A 26,555-nucleotide genomic window follows, 5' to 3' on the forward strand; every position below is an offset into this window, starting at 1 on the left:
AATTCTGTCCTGATCCCAGTCCCAAATACATTCATGCAGTAATTCTGCCATTTGGCTATTTTAGCATAAAGTTATCACTGTATTTCTGCTGTAATTTAAAGACTGAAATGAAAGTGTTAAGAAACTGACCTTGCACAGTTGCCTTTGATACAATTGTATGGCAGACCTGCTGGAATTGAGAGGAGCTGATTAAAATATTTCAGGGGTACAAATTAGGTTTTGGGCTTTTTTGTCCCTTCTGTCTGTAGCGTTCTTGTAACTGGCTGAAAATTGCTAAATCTTCCCAGTCTGTTTTGCAGTCATTAGTCTGTACTTACTTTCTTCTCTCCTGTGCTTCCTGGTGGCCTTCAGATCTGTCATGAAATTAATCGGTGAGGAAAAAAGAAGACAGGAAAATAAAGTCCACTGCATGTGGCAGGAGTTTGCTGGCAGTGCTATCTCAGGTAAAGCATACTCTTTCTGTAAGACATTAGACATCTGCTCCATGTTTCTTGCTTCAAGACAGAGTGTGCGGGTTTTGTCTGGAAAGTAAGGCCAAGGCTGGAAGCGCTGGCCATTGTAGTGCTGGGGAGGAGAGAATCTGGTTAAACAACCATGCAGGGCAAGAATATATAGTAGGCAATAGAAATGCTGACTCTGCTGGCCTGGAAAAAGGGTGACCTGAGCCTAAGTGCCTGGGAAGCAACTGCTTGGAGGCTGGGTAGAAGGCAGAGGTGGGGATCAGTTGGTAAGGGCAGGGACTGATTGGATTAACTGGGGCAGCATTGAAAGGCAAAACTCCGTCACCAGTTTTTCATGTACCACCTGAAAGAAAATAAGGTGGGGCAAGCCTTTTTTCCTTCCTCTGCTGTATAGTCTCACCCAGGATCAGGCACTGGGGGTTCCTTTGAGGAGGCTAGAACCTTCTTCCTACCCCTTTGCCCCAGCAAAGGAAGCGTCTGGTTAACCTCTCAGTGTGGCCCTTCCTGGAGCTTTGCTCTCCTGGGCTTGGGCATGTGATCGTGGGAAGCCAGAGCAACATGTTCAGTGCTTGAGGGAGAGCCAAGCTCAAGAGAGGCAAGTTGTCATCCCACAGCAAGCCTTGACCTACAGAGGAGAAGACTACTGCCATGTCCCTGCTTCTTCCCCTGCCCTGGGGTGTCATACCAGTCATGCGAGCTGCTGCGGTGACAGATTTCCACCCTACAGCATGTGGCAGGATTTTTGCAGTAGTTAGGTCTGCTTAAACACTTTGGCTAGTTTGTTGGGGTGATGGTGTGTAATGTATTGCCTTGCTCAGTTTCTCCACCACCAAGCTGGAGGCGGGGAATGCCCTTCATTTTCCAGTGTCTGTACTCCTCTCGGCTAGCTTAATTAATCGCAAACTCCTAGTGTTACACAGGGTTGTGTAGGACTGGATTTCAGTCCATCCCACAGAGGGTTGGGAGGAGTAGGACGCTGCCCAAACTAGCTGTCAGTGTGGTGGTCCCCATGGTGGATATGTTAAAGGTACCTCTGATGCTCAGTCTCTGCAAGCTCAAAGTCTTGGATCATGTTTGTGGTCTTCTGCCCGAACCTTCTTTCTCACCTCACACACGTTCCTGAAGCGGACTGGAGCTTTTAGTCCTCTTCTGTATTTCTATTCCCATTCAGTTTTCTTCTGTTCATTGGCTCATTCCAAAATTTAAGCTGTATCTGTTTATTCCTTGTAAAAGCTCCCACGTGCACATCCAGAGGGAAGCTTCTGTCATGCTTGCATCTTTAATTTAGCAGCCATGTACTCCTTTCTGGGAATGTGCTCTGGGCCAAACTGGCAGGTGGTTAATGCAGTACCACTGATTTGATGTTTATGCTACGCTCTGTATGTGCTGGGACCAGTTAAGAATTTGCTGTTTGCAAACACACAACATGTAACTTGTAAGACCATGTCAGTCAGGCCGCAGAGGTAGGCCTGCGTGCATCACCAAGTGTTGCGCATGCCTGCTGTATTTTCTTCTTGCATCATCAGCGTTTTATTTCCAGCTTTTCTCTTTCTTGAGGCCCTTGTGGGGGAAAATTTAGTGTCCAGATAAGGTCAGCCAGGAGACAAGGAGGCTGGACCTCCTGTTAGAGTGCTGGGGTGTTGCTGTGCCAGAAGGAAGGAGCCTGTCGCTATAGCAGCAGGTGCTGGGATCCTGTGTAACGTGGAAACATTTGCATGCGAGATGCTTGGCTGGCGTGCAGTAGGGCTGCATCGAGCATGCCTTGGCTTGTGTAGGAGACCATCCCTCTCTGGCTGCCTGCTTTCTTCATGTCATCTGCTCTCCAAGAGCCAGCGCGGGCACTTTCTTTCTTGTCATCTGTATCTTTCTTGTCTCTCATCTGTATCTTACCTTGTATCTTGTCATCTGTATCTTTCTTGTCATCTGAAAGCTACTGCGTCCTTGGTGTGCTTGCACAGCCTCTCACCGCCAGCTTCATGGCACAGCCTTGAGCTGATAGTCTTGTGTTTTGTAGTGTTGGCGTCCTGATCTCTTAGCAAGATCTCCATATTGGGTATTGAGACAGAGGTGCTGGCATCCCAGTACTACCCTAGAGAGTGAGTAGGAAAGGAAGACAGCACTGTGGAGATAGTGGAAAGCTCATTCATGGGACAGTTAGGGGACTGTAGGAGGAGAGGAGAGGCACTTGTGCCATGAGAGACTAAACTATTCAGCTGCTACTCAATCTGTGAGGAAGAAGAGAGGAAGGAGATCCTGTAGCAGTTTTTGTCATAACTGTTTGACAGACTGATGTGGGCGATGTGGTCAGGGTTCACCCCAGAAGCTCTTTATTGAGAGCATGCATCCAGGTTTCCAGGTTAGTCCTCTGCCAGCCGCATGCCCAGCCCCTTACCGCCTTACCTCCACCTGTCTTAACAACATGGCTCTTCTGGAGTCAAACCTGAGGTAGTGTCCAAGTCTGGCTGGGAGATCAAGCTGTGGTATCATGCCAGGTCCTGCCTCTGGTGGCCTTCCTTCTCCCGTGCCACATGGTGCCTTATTTCCCAGTGAAGCTGTGGCAGCTGCCTTTTGGCTGTCTGTTCTTCTAATTAGGTCCTCAGGAAGAAGCAGAACCCAGCTGAGAAATTTGTAGCTAGAAACATTAAAGGAGAAGGTGAAATTAGGGAGGAGGGAAGATTTTTCAGGCTGTTGATCTGGTGTTAAAGCAGGTCAAAAGCTGCTGGTTTGATGTTGACGCCTGTGCTGTTTCTGAAGCCACTTCTGTTTTATGCTTCCACATCAGGGGGGGGATTGGTGCTGGGATGTCTGATCTGGAGATTTTTCTTCCCCTCCTTGTCTAACAGTGAGAAGTATGCATTTCTGTGGTTCCTTTGGTTGGGGAGCTGTGTCTGCAAGATAAGGGATGGGGTGGGTCAGCCTGACCTCAGGACAGTGAGCTGGGTCGCCTGCCCTCAGTGATGCAGAGGCTAGACACAGGGCTCTTGGCCCCATTACGTGTTTTTGTTGCTTGGTTTGAACAGATCTAGAAAAACCTTGAAATCAGAATGTATTTCAGGATCCAGCTTGGCCTCACTACTGCTTCTGTCCCAAGCTATCAACAGGACTTTCACACCTGGGCTCCTGGGAGCATGCAGAGAGCAGGGGAGAGGACTGCACTCTGCCTTGGAATGGATTTAACTGGTGGTGTTGCAGTTCAGCTAATCGGTTTAGGATGATTTAGGCACAAGGCAGTAATTATTCCCAGATTGCGGTCATTCATCCCTTTGTTATTTTTTTAGCATGAATTTAGTAGATCATTAAGGGTTTTCTGGTCTAGGCTGTGTGAAGGAAACTTGGAAAACAAAAAAAATTTCCACTAATCAAACTCTTAAATTGTATTTAATTTTCAGCGTTCTTCCCACTCCTGGAATTCAGATCTTTAGCCAGAGGCATGAAGCTATAATTTGCAGGTTTCTCTTGTTTCTCAGGGTCTGGTCAGTACTGTCACTGCTGAACCTCTTACTGTGACAAGACCTTCCTCACCTTCCCACATAGCTTAGCATATGAGTTGGTGTACCACGCCAGAAAAGGGTAGCAAATTTGGGCAATACTGTCTTTTGACAGTAGCCAGCAGGGAAAACCTGGAGAATAGAGCGCTATTTTCCTCAAAATGCTTAGCTGGGCACTTAAAAACTTCCAGTGCCTAATAACTATTATGAAAAACAAACTAGTGAGCTGAAGTAGAAGGTGCTGCCAGTGCCAAATCCCTTAAGCCCCCTTGTTCTTCCAGCCCCAAGAGGTTCTACAGACGTTGCTTCTGCCCTTGCTTGCGAGCCTGTCCGGAGGGCTTGGAGTGCTCGCAGGCTCATTCGTATCAGGCTAGAATAATCGCTACTCATAAATTTTAACTTCTGTCTAAAATAGATTATGGGCACTTGAGACCTCAGGGCTGAAGTCTTGAAAGATCAGTCCAGCTGTCTCAAAAAGCTGAGGATGAGGAGGCCTGCTTCCTCCTTCCCCTGCTTCTGACCACATGTCTTCCTGTCTTGATGCTGACTTGATTTGGTTCAGCTCACTAAACTAGCAGAAAACTAACCTGGGTGGAAACGAGTTAGGTTTTTCTGTCGGAGGTGCACATCGGAGCTGGAGAAGGAGGGCGTGGGGGAGGCATGGTGGAAGGCTGCTGCTGTGGCAGCCGCAAGCTCTTGGGTAAGCTCAGAGTAAGCTAAGCTGGTTTGCCTACACTTGGAGATGCTCTGCACTGGGGTCTGCCTGCTGTTGTCTCTGTGCCAAGTTTCCAAATGTCATGTGTTGATAATGCTGCTCGTATCGATACTGCTGCACATTGGATGTTGATCTTTCCAGAGGAAACAGCCCTGTCTCTGTGTCATTAACAGAGAAGTCGATTACAATTGATTTTTTTTTTTTTCCCCCTCTAGTTCCATTACAGACGAGCAATACAATACTGCATTCAGCATTCCCTGGAGCAGGTCAGCACCTTCCAGACCTCTTCCCTGCTCCCCAAACCACCCCTGAGCATCCTGCCAGCATCACAGCAGAGTCTGAGGAGTGCATCTGCCCAGGCAGTCCCCTTCTTCTTCATAGGCTTGGATTCAGGCAGGAAGCCACGCCAGAGACTTAAATTAGCTCTCTTCCATTTGCATTAGAAGGAAGTTGTTCTGATTTTTAATGTGAATGCGAGGCCCTTGTGCAGAAGCTACTGCTTTCACTGTGCTGATGGATATTTGCTGATGGATGGGAGCAATCCCTTTAACAGGAGGTGGGGTGCTGGCATATAGAGACCTTTAAGAGTGGTGTGCTGGAAAACTTGCTTGTACAGGCATGTAGTGGAAGAGGCTGCTGGTGTGCCAAGAAAACAGATTTACTAAATGGAGAGTTTATTAAATTAAGTCAAGGCTCCATCTCTGATGCATGGTTTAGCAAAGGCTGAGGACTGCATACCTTAGGTGTGGCTGGCTACACTTCAGACTTTTTGTCTGTTGCCTGACACGTTCTAGAATATGTATTTTTGTGGAATCCCAGCTTGATTATAGATGCTGAAGCACTATTTCTGCTTAATGGAAGTTTTTTTTGAGTAGGGAAAGCAGAGCGATGTTTCATTTTCCTTGTTACACCTCTGCCACTGTGCTCTCAACTTAATGGCAGGCTGAGCCTGAGGCTCTACAGCTCTCTGGACCATGGTGGCAAGATGGTCTTGCCTACTGATTGAGCATCCTCTGCTTCCTGAGCATGCAGCCTTGCTGAAAAGGTCCCCTGCAACAGCTCCTCGCTGTGGCAGTGTTAAAGGAATACATTCAGTCAGGGCTGCCCAGCCAAATCCCTTTCCTCAGGGCTAGATTGAAACTCACAGGCTCTCACAACTGGAAGAAAACACACGCTTCAGATGCTAATTTAGCAGGTTTCCTAAGGAGAGGCAAGGGAAACTTTTAGCTGGGAAGCATACTCGTGTGGATCTTCAAGACTTTTCCTAAGATTTCTCCCAGTTTCACACATGGGCTTCCTTTGTGTCCTTGTATTTCTGGATACTTGTGAAGCCATGGAGGGCTTCAGGAATCAATTTTACGCAGTCTTCTAGTTTGGGCAAGCTCAAGTTCTTGCTGCCATTGGAATAGTGACTGCCACATGGAATGGTGGGATGCAGAGATTGGGCTTGGATGTTACTTCTGGGTCAGCAGTCTTGTTAAAAAAGTAATAAATGCAGATTTTTCTGCAAAGCACTGATTGGCATGAGCACAGTTATTTTGAAAGGGAAGATTGTGGGGTGAAGTACTTGATGCCCCTCTGGTAAACCAGAGACTGAGGACGTAATGGGGGGGGGGGGGGGGGGGGAGGGAATCCTTTCCCAGCTCTTCCCTGCCTTCTGCTGTGCCTCTGAATGCTTATTCCTTCCCCACTGATGAAAGGAGAGGATAAAACTTGCCCGATTTGTGCCTCGTGTGCCCAGTGGAGAAGAGAAGACTGAGTGAGTAGTCTCTTCATGTCACCAGGCTGGGAACAGAAGTGGTCCTGCTGCCTTCGTGAAAGTACCTCTTCACCCCATGTGCCCAGTTGGGGTTTCTGTGTGCTTCAGTTTTGTTGTGGTGTTAATTGCCTGGCAGCCCTGCACCTGTCTGCTGCAAGGCAAACCTCACTGTACACTTAATGGTATCTTGTGGATGTCAAGCTTCCCTTGATGCCCTTGTTTCTGCCCCTTCCCTAGCTGTTCCTGCTTCCCTCCCTTCCCTTTCTTTCTGTGCAAGAGCTCCATCCTTATCTTTCTGTCATTTGAACCTATAATTTCAGCCAGTTTTGACATTCTTCTGTTGAACTTCATGGCTCAGTTCCTCCTCCTTCACTGTGAAGACATCTGTGATGTGATCTGTTTTCTCCAGTCTGTGCACGCTGCTGGAATTCCTGTACAAGTCCCACTTATTGCTGTTCTTGTGATGGTTTTGTTTTTACCCTGAAGTTATGTGTCTGCATTGTCTACTCAATTCAATATCTGGCTGACATTGTTGTATTGCCTGGAAATATAATTAAGTATTGATCACAGTGCAGTGGGCACTCAAATTAGTTAATATATTAATTATGTGTAACAGGATGTCATTCCAGTATAGTTCTTTACCTACTACTTTTAAGTGGTGGTGTGTGGGTGCATTGAGAGGAAGGGCGTAGAGAGACCTTGGAGTAGTGTGCTGTGTTTGATTTCATTTTTGCCTTTTAATAGTTGCGAGTCCCTTGGCCAGTGGTGGTCTGGGTATTGCTGTTCTGCTGGTACTGTTGTTTCTTGCCTGTTCCTGATCATTATTCTCTGCTGGTCATAAATTTCTAGAAGCCCTATGCCACCTCAGTGGTTGCTGCTAAATCCTTTTGTCTGTTGGAAGCCATGCTGGACTATTTCCAGTTAACTTCTTGCCTTCTGGGGGCTTCCTGGAAAATACCAGCATCTCTTTTACTCACACAAGAGTGTCTGTCTGTCAGTGGTTAACCTGATTCAGGCGCTGCGTAGCTGCTTGCTGGAAGATGCCTTCCTCCTCCAGGTCTCCACATCACAAAGTGCAAAAAATTGCAACTTGTCCTCTTTGCTCCCTGGTGGTCTCCATTGCTCTGACCCCCACACCTTCCTCAGACCTGCCAAGAGCCCACAGAGAGCCATTGTGGATACATGGCGTAAGAAGCACAGATAGGAAAAAATGTTTCTCTGCTGTGAAGTCTTGCTACCAGTTCACATTGGATTCTGTCCATCAAAAATCTTTGAAAACGTCTGGTCAGAGGTGGCCTTTAATATGAGCTGTGTGGTTAACCTGAAACTGCGTCCCTGCTGGCTCCCCCAGTGCTACAGCTAGCGTAAAAATGTCACGTAGCCTGACCTCAATGAATGCGTTGGGAGATACAGAGCTTTCTCCTTTGTGTCCCTCCTGCTTAGTTACTGCAGTGTCTGTGATGAGCTAACCCCCGTTTTATTATGAAGCTTTTAAGATGTTTGGGGATTTAAATACTGGGCTAGCCAATTATGTGGCTGTGAAAATTAGCACAGTTGCATTGTAGCAGGACCTTGCACTTGACCTTGTTGAATGTCATGAGGCTCGCGTGGGTCCACTCCTCTAGCCTGTCAGGGTCCCTCTGGATGGCATCCCTTCCCTCAAATGAATCAGCCACACCACTTGGCTTGGTGTCATGTACAAATGCACTGAGGGTGCACCCAGTACCACTGTCTGTGTCATTAATCAAGGTATTGAACAGTACTGGTCCCAGTAGGGAGCCCTGAGGGATGCCACTTGTTACTGAGCTCGATTTGGACACTGAGTACCCAGCCTCAGCCTAAGTAGAGCGTCTGAAGAAACCTGCAAGAAGTATTTTCAAATACTCAAGTCAAATTGTCCTAAAGTAAGAATGGATGGACTGTAGACCATGATACTTGTGGTACGTCCCACTCTGTGTGGGGTGGCCAGAGCTGTGACTTGCCTTGTGGGACTTGCATGTTGGGAGGCCATTTAGATTCAAAGCTTGGTAATAGCCATAAATGAAAACCAAGCTTGTGTACTGCTTGGAGAACAGTGTGAGGACCTGTCATTAGAAATACCATTTATAAAATTGTTTGCTGTGTCATTTTCCCCTTCTGGAGAAATGCTGTTGCTGACTCAGGCAATGTCAGAGTGAGGTTTGCCTGCATAATGCTGCTCTGTTTTTTGTACGTGTTTTCCAGTTACATCCTGCATTCTTTGTAAGGCACACAACTTTGTAAAAAAATTTCTACCCTATTAGTGTAGATACAACAACCTCTGCATGTTTTAAGGCACCTGATGGAGTGGGTTCTGCAGGATGTCTGGTTAGTATGGAAGTCTTAGGGCTGTTTTTTCCTTATAGAGTGGTTTCTAATTTGCATTTTCTAATGAAAAACTGCCTAGAAATCTATTTGTATCCCTGTATTGTTTGTGAGGAAGAGCCAGAGAAAACTGGGAAAAAACTTTGAAATAATGTCATTTTGCAATGTTGTGGTTTTTTCAAAATAAAGTAGAAAGCATTAAACTAAAAGGATTTTGATGGAGATAGTTTTTAAATCTCCGTTAACGTATTCTTAAATTCGGAAGTAGCTTGAATTTGGAGTCCTCAGGCTTTCCTGGGATGGAGGAAGCATTTGCCACCTATCATTAGTGTGTTAGCAAAAGTCACGACGAAATGTGGTGTGCTTCCACACGGTGAGAGGATGGTGCTCAGAGGCAAGACGAAGGGCAGTCTGCTTTACAGAAAGCTCTGCAGACTAGCTGCAACCATGCGCGTCCCAGGGATGCCAGTGCTGTCACTACTACTTTGTGCTGCACCTCACTGCAAAGCTTGTTCTGACAGCCTGAGTTTACTGCACACTTCTCCAGGAAGGAGAAGGGACAGGGCAGCACTTCTGGCTTGCACAAGGATCTTAAGCTGCATGTTACCAAAGAAACAAAATCTTTTTCTGCACCTTCGTGTGTATTTGCATTGAAATAGATGCAAAGGGAGGATGGAAGGTGCAGCCTTGTCTGGAGTTTTATATAACATTTAGCTGTGCAACTCTTCAGGTAATGTGTACTCAGCCTTCACTCAGCAGCACCAGAAAGACTGAGCCCTGGGATTCTTCCTGCCTCTTTTTCTCCATCTCGAAAAGATCCAGCTGCAGCTCTTCCTACTGGCTGCATCCCTGCCTCATCATCTGCTTAAGGTAGAGGTTCCTGCAGGCGCTTGTTTCACAGTCGCACAGTGAATGCAGTCCGGTTGCCTATCCTTCCGCATTTCAGATGATGCTCTCTGTCTGCATCTCTACCGCACCCTGTTTTTCCTAGTAGAGGGAGAGAAAATGGCTTTAGATCCTAAACCTGGATCAAGGGAATATGGAAAACTCACTACTTCTAACAACAAACCAACGAATTCATGAAGTGTATTATCTGGAGAAGTGCGGGGGGGAAGATGGGCCTCCACACGTAACACATTGTAGTGTCTGTTGTAATCCCTGAGGAACAGAAAACAACTCCAGAACTCATTGTAGGTATCATCTTGCACATCCTTCCATGTGCGCTGGTCTGCTGCCAGTGCTGCAGTGGCACCTGACAGTGACATATTTGCCTGTCTGCCTTGGAAGTCTCGCCCTCTGTGCTTCTGCAGTTCTTCTGAGCATCTTTAAATACTTTTTTCCCCCCTCACTTCCTTATTGTTGTGTGCTGTCTCTCCTTCCCACAGCACCCCATCAGGCCACTGCTTTGGCATCGAGGGAAATGCCCCATAAAATGAGGTTTTCTGCTGTGTATTTTGAGGAGAAATGCCTGTGGTTAGAACACAGCTATGGTGAACATACAAGTGTGTTCATAATTATGAATAAACATTGGTTATGTCTAGATCTCTCTTGTGCACAACTTGCAGGAGCTACAAAATTGTCTGGGGTGTAGGGTGGCTTCAACTATATGAAACTGCTAAACAGCAAAATCAGTATTTTGGATAAAACAGGAGTCTTCTGTCTGCAGTCCTGTTAAAGGAGCTCTTCAGAAACTAAGGACTGAAGTGAAGAAATTCAGATGGGAAGAAATCTGCCTGTGGTCAGACCTAGGGAAGGAGATTGAAGACCATTTTGCAGGGTCACCACTAAATCCGTGCATTGAGAATGTAGCAACTGCTACAACTGAGCAGAGCTGTCTCCTCTGAGATGCTGAAAGAGCATATGTGAAGGGATAGGTAGGAACAGACTTGTAAAAGAAATGCCAGGTACCAAAAAAAAAAAAATTTGCAAGGGGGATTGTAGGAACCAGTGTCTGGAAATGGAAAACCTCCCTAGAGAATGCCCATTTAATTGTCTACTAGCTAATATACAGTTAAAAGACACGGAAATTAAGGTAAATTAGTGTTTTCTTGCATAAATTAACAAGCATCAGGTAAAATCAAATAGTATAACGCTTCAGATCTGGATTTTTCACTATGTAATACTGCAGAAGGTATTCTGATTTTTTCGAAGTTTTCAAAAGACAATGTAGTCAAAGGTAATCTTGTTAGCAGGAACAGAAAGGATATTTTGGTGAAAATCTCTTTAAAATACGAGCCTGCAAGGCATTGTCAAAAAGCATAGGGACGTTTCAGTATTCTGTCTCCTTCAGTAAGCCCTAAGGAGAGAATTTACCCATGGGTAAGCATTAATTACTTTAGGTCTCAGGAGAAATCTCATTGCAGATATTTGTTGCCGTTCAAGCTTTTATAGAAATTGTATTCTGTTCTTCTCACTGCTCAGTATTGAAACTGCAATATCCACACAACTCTTTCTTGTACAGGTATCTTTCTGTTTTGTTAAAATATAAATTTTTATCCTCCACGGAGGGGGACTTGCCAGCTGTTCAGCCTGTGCCGTGCTGTGGACTCCCTGGAGTCTGCTTCGGCGGTTCACCTTGGTGGTGTCCATGGTTTTGTACAAACCTTGCAAATACTTGCTGCAGGAGGTAAAATCAGCTCAGAACGACACCCACCTCCCACCTCCGCATGCCCCTGGTACCTTGTTTGCAGGTTGCAATGGCAAACCTGTGAGTCATTGCCTATACAGATGCGTGCTCAGAGGAACTCTGTTGCCAAGGTGACTTTTCAAGTACTGTTTTTGCAAGGGCAGGCCTTCTCTGACAGGAGAGCCACAGAGGGGTGCGCTTTCCTCGCTGCACAAAAACTGAGGATGGGCTCAAGAGGGAATGGATCTGTCCACATCACGCTGGCCAGCCAGGAAGGTGGGTCGTACCCTGTTGGGGCAGTGGGGAAGCTCCTGCTCTCTGGACTTCTAGTGCTCTTGCCTTATGGAAAAAAAAACTGGAAAGCAAACCCCTGCTACCCTGCCTGATCAGCGTGTGCTGAGGCTGGAGTCAGGGGCTGATCTGCACTAAGCTGGTGTGCTCTGCTGGTGTCACTGATCTTTCCTGAAATCAACAGCAGCCAAGGGTAGGGATGAAAAATCTTCTGCAGTGCTTTCCCTTGCCATGCCAGGCAAGTGTTTTGGTTTTATGGCAGACATCTTTCCCAAAGGGTAGCTCCCCTATAGGGGTGTGGAAAGTAGGTGCGCCCATGAAAACTGAGTGTTTTCCTTCGGATGTTGCACATAATCAGAAAATTGCTGAGGATGGAAGGAACCTCTCAAGATGATCTAGTTCAACCCCTGCTCGAGCAGGGTCAGATACAGCAGGTTGTCCAGGACTGACAAAAACTGTCTAGTTAGGTTTTGAATGTCTCCATAGATGCAGATACAGAGTCTCCATAACCTCTTTGGGCAACCTGTTCCAGTCTTTGACTGACCTTACAGTGAAAACCCACAGTATTATCCCAAAAATAAATGTTTCAATGTGTGCCCGCTGCCTCTTGTCTTGTCACTGGGCACCACTGGGAATAGTCTGGCTCCCTGTTCTCCTTCCTTCCCATCAGGTTTTTACGCACATTGATAGGATTTCCCCCGAGCCCCCTCTTTTCCAGCTCTCTCAGCCTCTTCTCAAGTGACAGATACTCTAGTCCTTTAATCATCTTAGTGGCCCTTAGCTGGATTCACTCCAGTGAGTCCGTACCTTCCTTGTACTGGGGAGCCGAGGAAACGGACCCATTGCTCCAGGTGTGGCCTCGTGAGTGCTGAGCAGGGGGGAAGGATGCTGGCCTGCAGGCAGTGCTCCTCCTAACGCATCCCAGGACACCGCTGGCTGCCTTTGCTGCAAGGGCATGTTTCAGGCTCATGTTCAACTTGGTGGCCACCAGGAAGCCTAGGGCCCTTTGTGCAAAAACGCTCTCCAGCTGGCCGGCTGCTCTCTGTTGCTTACCTGGAAGCATATCATACGGAGGAGAGAGAGTGGAGGAGAGGGAAGACGGTGATGGATGGGAGCTACAGCACTGAGCTGGTGGGAAAGCTCTGTCGGTGGGAGGCTGTGACAGCATCTGTGGGTGCACACCCTTCACAGCCGTTCAGGGGGCGGTCAGCCCTAACCCACCCGGTTTGGGTTTGACCCCTCTCACTCATGGTGCAGCCATCTTCTAACAGTGTTGTGTCTCCAGCCCGGTTCGATGGAGAGGTTCCAGGTACCTGGTAGCAGTGTGCAGTCTGCCCTTGCTGTGAGCCTCTCCCAAAGGTCAGTGCTTATAAATGGGGACACAGCCTCTCTTATCTTTTCCGTAGTCACTTTGCATGTGGTAAAACGCTCAGGGTGTTCTTCACTGCTTCTTCCTATGGCTCACCTCTGCGTCTGTGGTTTTCTGCATGTGTCAGGCTTGCACAAGGAAAGTACCCCCAACGCACAATCTGGAAAGTGAGGTGGCTACTTAATTTTGGGTTTGCTTGACTTTAAGGATGGCATTTGAGACTGCATGCTAGTGAGAGCTGAGGGCCTGAACTTACATCTCTAGTGATTTATTTTGGAAACCATCTCTGCAGCGAGCATGTGCCAGCCTTCTTGCTAAGGGAGCAGAATTTTTTCTGTTGCATTGGAAGAAATGGCGTATTGTTCAAAACTTGAGAAATAAATAGGTCAGAAGTGTCTGTGGCAGAGATGAGAAAACGATAGTATTGAGGCTGCTTTCAGTCCTAGCTTACACCATGGCTGGCCCAGGCTGCGAACACTTGGGCTGCTGTGGAGTGCTTCACACCCCAAGCTTATGTGCTGCTTCCCAGAAACAGTGCGAGCGCTGGGTGAGAGGAGGAGGGGGAAGAGCAGCTTGCTAGGCTTCCACAGATAAGAGAAGGGATTGGCAGTGGAACAGAGACACTACAAATCCTGTCGGACCAGGTCTCGTTCCCAGCAGGAGCAGAAAAGTGGGTACAGTGGGTGTATGTATGCCCAAGGGGGATTACGTGTTGCTTATTTGCAAAACTTTTGCTAGGGCTGGCTTCTGCAACTTTGGGAAGGCTGACGTCCATAGGTAGTGGGGGGCTGCCTGCGCTCCCAGGGGGTCCTTCCCCCTGAGAGTCGGGTCTTGAGGGCTTCACATAGCACTGTTGCCTCCTATACCTGAATGACAACAGGGGAAGCTGCTTTATCTGTGTGGGAACGTTTAATGCCAGTATACAAGCTCCCCAGCTTTCTAACCCAAGAGCCGGCAGATACACCCTTGTTCATGTTTCTTAAGGAATATCTTGAGCTGATCAGACTTGTTTCCCTTAGGTGAGGGAAGGAAATGTGTGGTGGCATTGCGGGACCACGCTCCCATGGTGCTCCCTGAAGCAGCGTTTGGCCTCAGCTCCAGTCTCTCGCACCCTTTGGAGACTTGACTCTTGGGGTTCTACGTGGACGGTGAAATCAGAGAGTCTGGTTGGTCACCCTCAGAAGCCAGCTGGTGGGTTTTCTAGTGAGGCGGGAGGTTGGAGATGGTCAGGTTTCTTGGCTGAGTGTGGAAAAACTGAGGCTCTGCTGCAGACCTCCAGCTCCTTGGATATGTTTGATTGCCAGGAGGCTTTGTCATTCATTCTGCCTCGCATGCAGACACAGCAAATTCTCATTTTCTGTGGCTGTTCTCTGTGTTATTTGCTGTGATCAGAGAAGGGTGTGCAGGAAGGACAAGATGGCTTATCATGAAACCTGAAAGAAATCTCATGAACTGAGCTGCTGGGAGTGTCTCAAACGTGCATTGATGCCCTAGCCCCTTGCTTCTCTCCTTTTTGGACTAGGTGGCCTTTTGTAAGGCTAGAAGCTGCAGCAGCACTCGCTGAGAGCTGCTGGGCATAAAATTCACTGTGATCACAGGTATTTAAACTGCTTATGGGGCTGCACAGGAAGTAAATACATCCCAGAGGAAGCAAAGAAAAAGTCAGCTTTTTTGGACATGCCAGTCCTTGACAAATAAGAATATCTTATTTGCACTGTGGAACTTCAAGATACTTTTGGAGGGCCTGCTTTTTTTGTTGGAAGAAATGTACACACACTTGTATGTACATCACCCTCTTTTTTTTTTTTTTTTTTTTTTTCCCCCCTCTCTGTGGACACAGAGGCAAGGGGAGATTGAAATACTTTTCTTGAAAGCAAACTCATTCCCAAAGCTGGAAAAAACCCTGTTTCTCAAGTAAAATCACACTTGGTCTTGCGAAGTCCCTGATGTGGCATGTGTTTCCCAGGGTACCTGTCTGTGGCTGAGCTTTTCTGCATTTGATTTTGTGGTTTTTGAATATTACAGCTCAGGGAGTACTGAGAACTGGGTTTTTTTCTGGGTGTAGAAAAGATACAAAGGGAAGTAAGTAATCCGGCATCTTTTCTCACAAAGACTTGTTGAATCCAGGCAGCATGGTGACCTGTCTGGTTGGTGAGGACACACAACTGGGGACACTTTTTCTAGCAAATGATGCAGAGCTCCTTCACTGGTACGGTAACATCCTCAGCAGTTGCACCTTTTGCCAGAGGGTGTTTTTTCTCTGCCCAGGGAAGCATTTGAGAAAGAGGTGGGGAGCTGCCGTCTCATTCACTGCTTCTGTGCTCAGTGTAAGAATGTACCTCCACATCTGCTGAACACAGAGGCTGGTTTGGCTGTTGCCCACTGTAGTCATCCAAGACTCCCAGAGAAATGACAGCCAAATGTGCAAGCCGCAGGAAAAAAGCATGGTGAGTGGTAGCACCTAACTTACTCAGACAAAACATCTGCAATGTAGTAAGGACAAAGTAGTTTAAAGAAAAAAAAAAAAAAAAAAAAACAAGAAAAAAAAATATTAAAAAAGAGAGTAATTCCTGCATGCAGAATTTCACGAGCTCGCGTAGATGTCACGTGGTTAGCATTCATCCCCTTGGGTTTGCTTCAAGCTAGGCTTTCTGAAAGACAAGTTCAATACTTGATTCACTTTGCCCGATGTAGGCAAGTCCTCCTCTTCCTGTAGGTGCCAGCAAATGCTTCTACAGATGCTTTGTCTCTCGTGGGTCCTGCCTGCATCTCGTAATGCTTTCCTGGTCAGGAAGGGGAGAAGCAGCATGGCCTGTCTGATACGAGACAGTGGCACTGTCTGTCTGGTATCCTGTGTTTCATTCTCCCTCTTCAGTCTCACCGCCTACCCAGTGACTCAGCAGGACATGCTGATAGTAAAAACGGTTTCTTTAAAGTTTTTTTTTAAATGAGAAACTCTCCAAAACCAGAAAAATGTATGTGAAAAATGTATTTTGGTGCCCTGGACTACGATGGGTCTGACCTAATTTGCTGCCCTCCAGGGTGTTAGCAGCAGGATGGGGGTAATACAGGGAAGGAACTAATGGAAATTCATGAACAAAATAAAGCAGAGGCCACGTGTTCTCCTGCTGTCCCCCGTGCTACTTCTGTGGGTATTTCTCCCCTAGGAAGGCTGCATGCCGTAGAAATCATGGGTGGGGTATTTCTCCCTTTGACCCCACCATGTTTATACCCTGTACATGTTTTATGGGGAGGGTAATTCCTGTAATAAACCGAACTTGTTCCGAGAGCAAAAGGTGACTTTTCCTAGGGAGGAGCCTGCGACCTGGCAGATGAGATGAGCTCCTTGTGGCAGCCGTAGCTTCTCGGCCGGGAGGCTTACAGTGGTTTCTGGGATCTCTCTGTGCCATGAACGTGGCAGTGCCAAGTACCTGGCTCAGCCAAGGCATTTTGCAGTCCTTGAGGCACGCTTGCTTCAGAAATCGGGGTTCCCCGACGCATTACCTCTTTCTTTCTGCGCTGGTTATGAAAATAACCTGCCAGCTGCCAGACAGCTGGCTTTAAGGACAGTGACGCAGTGGGCCACCTTGAGCATCCTCTGTGTGCCTGTCTGAGACTGGCCCTTGAAATGTCATCCCCTGTGCTGGGGAGGGCTGCTGAGAGGGTGCCGGTGGGAAGACCGAGGACTTCTGAAGAGTGAGAAAGGCCTGGGGCAGAGGAGGGGGAGGAGATACTTTTTCCTTGTGGCAGGGGCTGAGCGTGCCTGCAGCGCTTAAGCCATCGCTTGGGAGGACAGACTTTGTCTCTAGAGTTGCCTGTCACAGACTGCTGTGCAGATTGTGACTTCTCAGTCACCTCCTGAGGGGAACTGCTCCCGCTTCAGATGGCATGTCACTTGTGCGCTTATGCGGCTAACTAGAGCTGAGTCTCGGCTCTTCTGCAGAGGGAGGTTTCGTGCCCTTGCTGTAGCTGGTCAGAGCCCGGGGATGTTTACCAGGCCTGACAGAGGCATGACCTTGGTGTGAGGACATGATCACGCTGCTCTTCTGGGTCTCAGATGGGAAGCTGGGCTTGGAGTTAGGCTTCACTTTAAATAACCAGGGGATCTGGAAGGGTTGAGAATGCAGATCCGACTTTAAATAGGATGCCTTCCTCATTGGGGACAGGAGGAAAGGCTGCATGCTGGTGTAATGATTAAGCGTGAACAAAAATAATGCAGCTTGTTTTGGAACATAAAAAGCAAAGGCTGTATCCATGGTGAAACCTGCCCTGTCCCAGCAGAGGCTGTCATCTTCTCCAGCACTGGTTCCTGAGCTGGCTCAGGGTGGCAGGGCTTGGACTAGGTAAAACCCTCTGTGCACCACGTACAGGCGACCATGCTGTACCCGGGGGCTTCTCTAAGAGCAAGGGGGCAAAGAGCCTGGATATCAATCCACTGCTTCTGTCCTTGCCACCTCTGAGCCTTGGTCCCACCAGTGACCCAAGCTCCATGGGCACTTCTGTGTCTGTGCTTTCTGGAGGAGAAGCAGAGCTGGAGGTCACCTGGTTGGCAGCTGAGCTGTTGGGTGGCATGAGGGCAGTGAGCCACCAGGCTGGCTCCCGTGGAGCACCATCTCTGCTGGAGGACATCTTGGCTGACATTCTGCCTGGCCCTTGTTGTCCTTCAACTTTCTTCCTAGAGGAAAGAGAATACCTTCAGTGGTTCTGTGCTGGCATCTGTCAGGTCACACCACCGTTGTGTTTGCCCCAGGAGACTGGGGTTACCCTTTCCCAGGCTCTTTCGGTGGAAAAGGGTATCAGACAATTTACAAGTGTCAGCACGTAATTAAAAAAAAACCAACAAACAAAAGCCCAAAACAAACAAACAAACAAAAACCCAACCAAAACCAAACCAGACCCAGTTTTCTGCTTTTGGATATACTCTTTGAATTTCTTTGGGGAACTCATCCCACAGCTGTAGGCATATGCTCATTTTTGCTGCTATTATACAACTGAGGCTAAAATTAACACATCTGTTGTTATTTAACTTCAATTTATACCGTACCCTGTTTTGCCAAAATATTATGTTTCGAGCAGCAACAGCTTTACTGTTATGTATCATCAGAGTTCTGGGAATAATACTTAATACTACGTGCTATTTCTTAATAGCTCATACCAAAGAGGGGACTTGGTGCTCAGCTGCAGCTTTGCATGGGGGGGAGCAGATGCCCGGTGCTGAAGGACCCTCCTCTGCTCGCGTGGCGTTGCACAGGCACAGGTTTATTTCATATTTCTGCTCATACCTGATATTTCTGCTCATAGCCAACTCCTTGAAGCAACGTGGTTTCCTGGAACAGCGAAGCCTGGGGTTTCACCCTCTCCGTTGTGGAGTCAAACTTAAATAGTGGGACCTTGGGGCGCAGGGAGGCCTGTAGTGTTCTGGCTTTAACCCAGTCCAGCTTCTTTCCAGATGCCTAGAAAGGATAAAATGGGGCTTTTTAAGGTGGGATATATATTTTTTCAGTTGAAGGAGTCCTTTAGGAAAAGCAGTCATATATAGATATATGTACATTTATTATTATTTTTCAGTCTAAGAAGTCCTCTACCAAAAAACCTTATCTTTTTGAAACGAAAGAAGCCGTACTCAAAAAAAGTATCTGCTTGTCTGCCATGAAAGCAGGATCCTGAGAACTGCCAGGAGTAGTATCCAACGTTTGATGTAGGATGCAAAAAGCTATTGGTTTTTTTTAATGTGTTTGTATTTGAGATGTTTTGTACTGCACAGATTAGAGGGAAGAAAGAACGTATCCTCGCTAAAAAGAATAATTTTCAAGTTTACAGTATGTAAATTACTCTCAGCTAATGTAAGTGGGGTTTGCTCACCTTTCTTCCGTGCACAAGGTTTCAAAGGCAAGTGTTGTTAAATCACATGTGGAATGGGCCAGAGGGGGGGACCCAAAGCCTTCTGATTTCACAGAAAAATAATTAAACTGGATCTGCGGTCTGGCTTTGATCTCAGAGGTGCTTGCAAGCTAAATAAAAATAAAAGACTACCTTGGGGACAGTCTGTGCCATTAATTAACTAGCTAAATTCTGCCTCTGCTGTTCTCCAGTGGGTTTCCAGCGGCTTTGGCACTCGGCATTGCCACTGGAACTTGCCAAACACAACTTGGCACCTTCCAGCAGCAAGATCACCTCCTGAGGGGTGGGGTGGGAGACATAAAACGGAGGTGTCCGGGGAGCGGGCAGTGAGAAAGGGCAGAAAGCGGCAGCTTTGCTGGCTGCTGGTGGCGGGCAGAGGAGGGATCGGGCTCCCCTCCCTGCACCCTCGGCGATGTGCGGCTGCCGGCCCCGGGTGCCGGCCGCCATCCCGGCCTGCTGCACGGTTGGGCTCCTGCCAAGGAAACAGCTTTTGTGTTTCCTTAAATATTCCGCTGCCATTTGGGACAAAAAAAAAAAAAAAAAAAAAAAAAAAGAAAAAAAGAAAAATCTGAATTGATGTTATTACTAGTATTGGCCAGCTGGCTGAATTTTTTTTTTTTTTTTAATTATTTTCATTAACAAATCCTGCCAGGGGCTGTTTTCCCAATGAAGTAATGAGCGTGTTTTCAGACAAGGGGGCAGATCTCCCCGGCCCCACCACCACTGGGCAGGCTGGGGCAGCCAGCGAGCCAGGGCAGGGGGGTCTCCTGTGGGCAGCCCCCCAGAGATCATCGGGGTGTGATTCCTGTTTTGGCCTGTCATGGTTCATGCTTTTTTTTTTTTTTTTTTCCCCTGAAACTGCAGATACATGAGGTGGGGGGTAGCTGGGAGTTGGTTATTGGAACGTGCAATTAGTTGTTTTAGCATCTGCTTTCATACCACAGCAAACGGACTGAGGAAATGTTCCCTTGATGTGATGAGATGTTTGGCTCCGTTGCTGCCTGGTCCTGTGTCCCGCAGGGCTGTCCTCCTGGCCCGGCCCTAGCACAGTGTCCGTGCATCAGTGCTCCATGCAGGAGATGGAAAAATGGATAGCAGCATCAGTGGCATACAAACCCCCCAAGACATCCCTGAGCTTTGTAAATAAGTGATGGCTTCCAGGTGTGGTTTGACTTCTGGCTTCTTGGGTGCATTGACTGCGGTCGTATATTTTTCCTGGGACACAAGGCAGTGAAAGCTACAGCTTCATTTTCCGTGTCCTCTAGAAACTCCAAACATGGTGGTGGTTGTTGGCTTTATGGAAAAGTCTCCCCAGCCCCAGGAGGCTTGTTCTGATCTTAAGGCATTGAAATGACTAAATTATGACCCTGCTTTTGTTTAAATAATCCTGAAAGATTTGCAGCTTCAAAGAAATTGTCCAGTGAGTTGTTTTCAGAGTTGCATTGAATTCCTTCCTCCTGTTTCTTTTGGGGAGAAAAAGGGTATTTTTAATTTTCCAGGCTTAAGAATAACCTAAGGTGAGAGGAGTGTTCTTTGGGGAGCTTGTTCCTCTGTTGGCACTCCTGTAGCAGTATTCCCAGCACACTGTAGGAGAAAAGTTGAATAAAGACAATTTTGTTTTAAACGTTGAAGATAAGATAAATTTTTACAGCGTCTGCAACGGATCTCCATTAAACATATCTCTGACGTTATTTTGCTTGGTGTTGGGTATCAGTGATCAACAGCTGGTTTCCAAATACTGAATTTGGTATAGAGTAGGTACTAGCCTTTTTTACAAGCTGTTAGTAATCAGCTGCTCCTTAGGGCTGCCACAGATCTGCGTATTTCAGACCCTTTTCGGTCCTTCCCCGCTTGCCGCGTGCTGTCTGGGTAGGTGCTGATGCCAGGTCGCCATTCCCCTCTCCTGCCCTCACGCATGTCTGCAGCCCATGTTTTCCTTCTTAGCTTTATCAGCCTGCGTATTTTCAGATTAAAACTTGCTTTTTGCTCCCAGTTCTGGAACCTGTTAAGTCCTGCCATCGCTTGCAGCCAGTCTTCAGAAGGAAATGCCAGCTCCCAGGCCAGGTTCACGCAGGAGTGCAGAACAACAGGGCAAGGGTCTCTCGAGCTACCTGGCCTGAGAAAACAGGGTCTGTGTGGCTGATGATCTAATCTACTTGCCCATTTCTTATTTTTTAACCGACAGCGAGCTGGGTTTGATATGTTTGGCTAAAAGTTGAGGTGCGGTGCAGCCCCCAGTCTGCCTGCAGCCTGCCTGACCTGCCAGCAAGTTCGAAAGCATCAAGGGTTGAACAAAATATTACGGACTGTGCTGTCTTTGGGAGGTGTCCAGCACTGAATTTGTGTACAGGAGCCAGGCTTCATCTTATGTCTCTCTTCTCTTCTAGGTTTAGAAGAAAAAACAGTTCTTTCCAAAAAAGAAAAAATGAAGCTGAGGAAGGAGAGATGGCTGCAGAGTAAGTACTCCTCCGACGCACGGCGGTGCTGCGAGCATCGCAGAGCATGGCTCTGTTGGATCTCCCTGTACGTGGGGTGTGGGTGGCAGCGTCGGGCAGTGCTGCGGGAGGCCGAGTGCTTCTCAGAAACCGTCACATCTGCTCCCCAGCACATGGGGTAAAAGTCCCAGGTATTGTCTCTCAGTGTTCAGCACTGACATTGAGTCATTGTCCCAAACCTACTTTTGATCTTCCTCCACGTGTAATGTAAATGACTACCTAAAACCTTTATTTATACAGATAGAACACTGTGCCCCTGTAGGTTTAGCATGTTTCTCTATCTTTTAAAGCTCCAGTACAGATATGGCCGGCTGTATAGTGGAGCTCCTCCTCCCTGTGGAGCTGTAGGGACAGCAGGACAGCCTGGAGCCGAGTCCCACACGGCCACCAGCTAATCCCAGGTCTCTGTGGTGACAGCCTGCAGTGGGCCCTCCTGCCCTTCGGTAGGGGAGGTCTCTGGACACTGCTCTTGGGTTACTGCACTTTCCCACATGCCACAGGTCAGTGAACCCGCTAACCAGACAGTCTGTCCTTTCTTGAGGCTGTGAAATATGACCTAAACAAAACCAGCCCGTGGCAGAAATGCTTCTGTTTCCTGTGGGAAGCATCTGTATTTTTGCTTCGACTATCTCAGCACAGTAAGAGACAATGCTGTGCTAGCTGGTGTAGCAGAGGGATTCCTCTTGCCACCTGGAGCTGTTTTGGGACAGGCTTTTCTCTTAACACCTTCTTGCCCAACAGAGTTGCTGGCAGACCGTGTTTGGGGCTGAGGGACGTGGCTTTCTGCTGCGCCATGTGCTGTCTGCTCCTGAGCTCTGAGCTCAGGGCCATCGACCTGCCATTTCACCAGTCGCGGTGAAGGTGTCTCTGGCTCCTCTTATATAAAAGGCTAGTAGCGTAACAGTGACTGTGAGGGAAACCTCCTCCTTATCACCAACCAGCAACTTCCAAGTGCCTTTGACATCTGCAACCCTCAGTGTCCCTGCTGGGCTCAAAGCAGAGATGCCTGCGCTAGGCCTAACATCTGGCCTGCCAGCTGCGATTTTGGTGCTCTTAAAGGTCTCTTCTTGTCTCACCCTGTTGTGGGAACAGAGGAGGGGATTGCTGGAGCCCCGCTGAGCTTTCCCCTGGTACCAGGTGCCATGGAGGAAGGCATGTCCTCAGCAGCATTTTATGACAGAATCCACAATAAAAGGGGTACATGGGACTCGGGCCTTCTGCAAGAAATGGAGACCACACTCCTGCAGTTAGGTGACAGCACTGCTCCTCTAGTCAAGGTCAGCCACTTTGGAAAAGCCAGCAGCAGGATCCCTACACTCTTAATCCTGCCCTCCTGCATATATGCCTTTGTAGCATCAGCCTTTCTCAAGATCACGTATGTTATTTTAGCCCTGCTGTGGCCTCTTTGCTCCTCTCTTGGCTCTGAAATTATTAAGCTGAGGGAATACAGATGAAATGCAGAGGCTTTGCTTTGAGGTGAACACCAAGATGGAAAACTTCAGGCCAAACTATCTGCATCTTAGAAGATGCTATGTATTAGAAGTGCTTTACAGATACAGAAGTACCTAAATTGCTGGCTCTCTTGACTCCCCCACTAAACTTGTGGCCAGCTGACAAACACCAGCATTCCCTAGCAAATGCTTTGCTAAGGGTAGCAGGTACCTGGGGGTTTCTGTAAGAAAATTCAGCAAGTGTTGGTACCAGGTGTGCAGCTTGTTATTGAGAAAAATGGTATAGCTGGAATGAGCCTATATAAACATCAATAAAGAAACTGATATTGTTATTATTAGCTGATGGAGTGAAATGAACTGGTATTTCCAGAGACGGAGAATTTTAAATGAAACTTGGTATTCTAACATTGTGACCTTAAAAGAGCTGCGGTCAACTGAAATGCATTTATTTTTATCTGATGCAAATAACTGCCTATTCTTTGTGGGTTTTGCAGTCTTTGCCCCCCAAAAGAGAACCTGACTTGGGCTGCTGAAGTTGTTATCATTATATCTCTGTTTTCCTAAATCTTCCCAAGGGTTTGTTGTTTCTTCTTGTCCCAGGGCTGCTTTTGTGACGCTGGCTGCCGAGACCCTGGGAACTAAAGTTCAGCTCAGTAGTGCAAATGCAGAACTTGGAGATTTCTTCCATTCCAGTAAATCATTTCAGGAGAGACTAGAGGGGGGAAAAAGATTATGCAATTCTTCAGACATTAGAAGTATGCACATTTAAAAATACATATATCGCATGGCTCTTCAGACGAACAAGACTTCATAGGAAAAGAATTTGGGATGTTTGTGCAGAATCAGGTGTCTGAAAATTTCGAGCACATACTGTTTATGAAAGCACTGAAGTAGTCAGCTTCATAAAGCCAGACCAAAAAAAGAAGCGATGCAGAACAGAAAGCTGTGTTCTTGGCAGAGATGGCTGTGAGGAGAAGCGTTTACAATCCATATTTGTCACAAACATCCACGTACAGCAAAATTTCAGTTCATGAAAAACTGTTGCTCTTCAACTCGGCCAAGCTGGGGAGCAAACAAGACAAAGATATAAGTAGAAGACAAAGATGAAAGGAGCCAGCTGAGCTTTCCCTCCCCTGATGTGGCTAGCCAGTGAATTCGAGTTCTGCTTTCTTGAATGTGGGCAGCAGGATTAGACCCAGAATTGCAGGTGGCATCTTGCCTGCAGTCTGTAAGTGGGACTGGCTGCTTTTGTGTTCCCACCAAAAATACTTGTGCTGATTTAGTCCTGTTTCTGTGGCCATGCTGCTTTGGAAGCTCTTGGCCTCCCTGTGTCGCCAGCTTGGCCCCACAGCTGCTGGTGCCGCACTCTGCCATGTCCAGACAAGGAGTTTCTAGCTCAGTGCTGAGGCTCGTCCTTGCAATACGCTCGTCGTCCAAGTCAATAAGCAGAAGCCCATTCCTGCTGCTGCGGCCTCCGTGGGGTGCATGTGGAGGAGGTGGAGTCCTCCATCGTGCACCCCAGCGCACCGGTACCGTACCCCTCGGGGGTGGCAGTGCAGTGCAGTGGGTTTCCAGGCCTGCTGGTCACCTGGCAGAAGGAAAAAGAGCTCATGGCACCCGCTGAGCTCTAGCTGTTTCTGGCATCATCATCACCAAGGGGCTTCTGGGACAGGCTGGGGCATCTTGGAGCTGAGCTGGAGGCTTGTAGCAGGGCTGGGCTTTTTTGGGCTGTCCTAGAGGGGAACATGTTCTGCTGGGGCTCAGCCTGGAGGTTGCTGGCTCTGTAAGGCTTGTGTAGCTGTGGGACCTATTTCTACACCAGGGAGCTTTAAGCTTAAGCCTGCCACTGTCAATGCCCACCTCCCACAGCCAAGAAGGGAGAGTGCCGTAATGTGCCTTATGTGCCCACAGCCTTGCTCAGAGCTGCTGCAGGGAGACGGGTAAATGTGGCCTCGAGGAAGAGCCTCTGGGTCTGCCTCTTGGCACAGTGCTTTTCTTAAGGGCCCAGTTCATCCAGCATCTGTCTGCTTGAGCTTTACCATGAGTCAGGAAGGTGAGACCTTGACTTCCTTCAAACTAAGCAAACAACTGAAATTAAGTCCATCTTTCCAGCCTGTGCTAGGAGACCATTGTTTTGTCCCAGCAGCAAAGCAGAGATGGGGCTATGACTGTTTAATGCCACATGTGGAGCCGAGTGTATTTGGTTTGTCCCTTCCCCTCTCCTAGTTCCATGCAAGGTCAGCATGGTTTTTTCCACCCCAGGTCTCCTGCCATGTTGCTGTGAGCCATGAACAGTGCAAGGGATGGAAACAGTTCAGGCAAAATCGGTCAGGGAATTTCACTTCCCATTGCAAATATCAGTAGAGATGTATATGGTTATAAGCAAACAGCAAGGGAGGGAGCTACCCAACTGCATTTTCAGTCTTCAACTGGTTTAAATCACTGCTGGCCTGTTGTTCCTGTAGATGGTGAAGCAGCCTATGAATTTCTTAGCTCAAAGGTTATCTCTTAAAAACGCTTCCCTGTCCTCCAGTCATGTCTTGTTTCTGATTCAGAAATAGAAAGTGTGAAGCTAGCCAAGCAGAAGCAAAAAGCCGAAGCAAAGCGGAAGGCGACACCTGTGGTGGGAGACATGCAGCCGTTGATGGAAGCCCTGCCTGAGCTCTGTGACCTGACCACAGGTGGCAGGGGCAGGAAGCCACCCAAGAGGTACGTGCCATTTCGGGATGGGCTGTGTATTTCCCTTTTTCCTGCAGGATCGAGTGTCCTTCGGTTCAGCTTGTTGTAGCTACGGGCAATGCAAGCTCCGTGCCAATAGCCAGGACAACAGGCCTCAGTCTCAACTCCACCCCTTTGCATGCTTCGCTCACCACAAGAAAAAAGCTTAAACATATCCTCTGAATCCACAGCTAAGAGGGAAGCTGTGTTGCTCAGCTGAGGCTTGGCACGAGGCCGGCTGGGAGCAACTACATGTCCTGGACGTCGCAGGAGTGATACACAAGTGTCCAGAGTGTAATGCTGCTGAGCTGCCCTAAGAATCTGGACTTGAGGTGTTGCAGCCTGCCATTCTGTCCTTGCAGACGTTACTGTGCTGAAAGAGAAGGGCTATTTCAGATCCTCTTGACACCCACGTGTCGACCATCCCAGCCAGCTGTGGGGTGGGTTCTGGTTGCCCTTGTGTTTTCTCCTTTTTAATGCAGTGCTCTGCCTGAACATCTGGCCAGTGTTGCCGCTGCTTTTGCATCCCCGAGTGCAGAATAAAAATGCTGTGCATGCCGCACAAACGCTTGTGCCTCCTCTCCAGTTGCTCAGTAGGGGTTGGACTAGAAACTTGTTTTGACCATAATAAGAAAGCATTTGGATTAGAGAACAGCCAAAAAGGCGTCTGTCTGGCAAAGCAGCCTCCTCTTTGGTGGCAGATCAAGGCTGGAGATACCATGAACCCTCGTGTGACTCGCTGGATGCCCCAGAAATAAACTTCGACCCAGGTGGGACACCCACCTACAGAGTGTGGCTAAGTTGGCAGTTCCCTGTGCTTCTGGAAAGCCACTCCTCAGACAAACAGCAGCTTATGAACCTTGCATCTAAGCATGGGAAAATATTTCCTTCCTTAACTTGGCTTCTAATTCTTTGAATAGCATTATTTTTCTTTTTCG

At 47.8% G+C, this 26,555-nt stretch overlaps 1 protein-coding gene across 1 annotated transcript in view; it reads left to right on the plus strand.

The window, feature by feature from the left end:
- The window catches only part of SLX9 (SLX9 ribosome biogenesis factor), a 57,291-nt gene that overhangs the window by 23,874 nt on the left and 6,862 nt on the right, over positions 1-26,555 (plus strand). The window contains exons 3-4 of the mRNA XM_055812350.1: positions 21,341-21,409; positions 25,455-25,608. Coding sequence (XP_055668325.1) covers positions 21,341-21,409; positions 25,455-25,608 — 223 coding nt within the window. The remainder of the gene's footprint in view (positions 1-21,340; positions 21,410-25,454; positions 25,609-26,555) is intronic.

This window comes from Falco peregrinus, chromosome 8 (genome assembly GCF_023634155.1).
Source record: "Falco peregrinus isolate bFalPer1 chromosome 8, bFalPer1.pri, whole genome shotgun sequence".
NCBI lineage: Eukaryota > Metazoa > Chordata > Aves > Falconiformes > Falconidae > Falco > Falco peregrinus.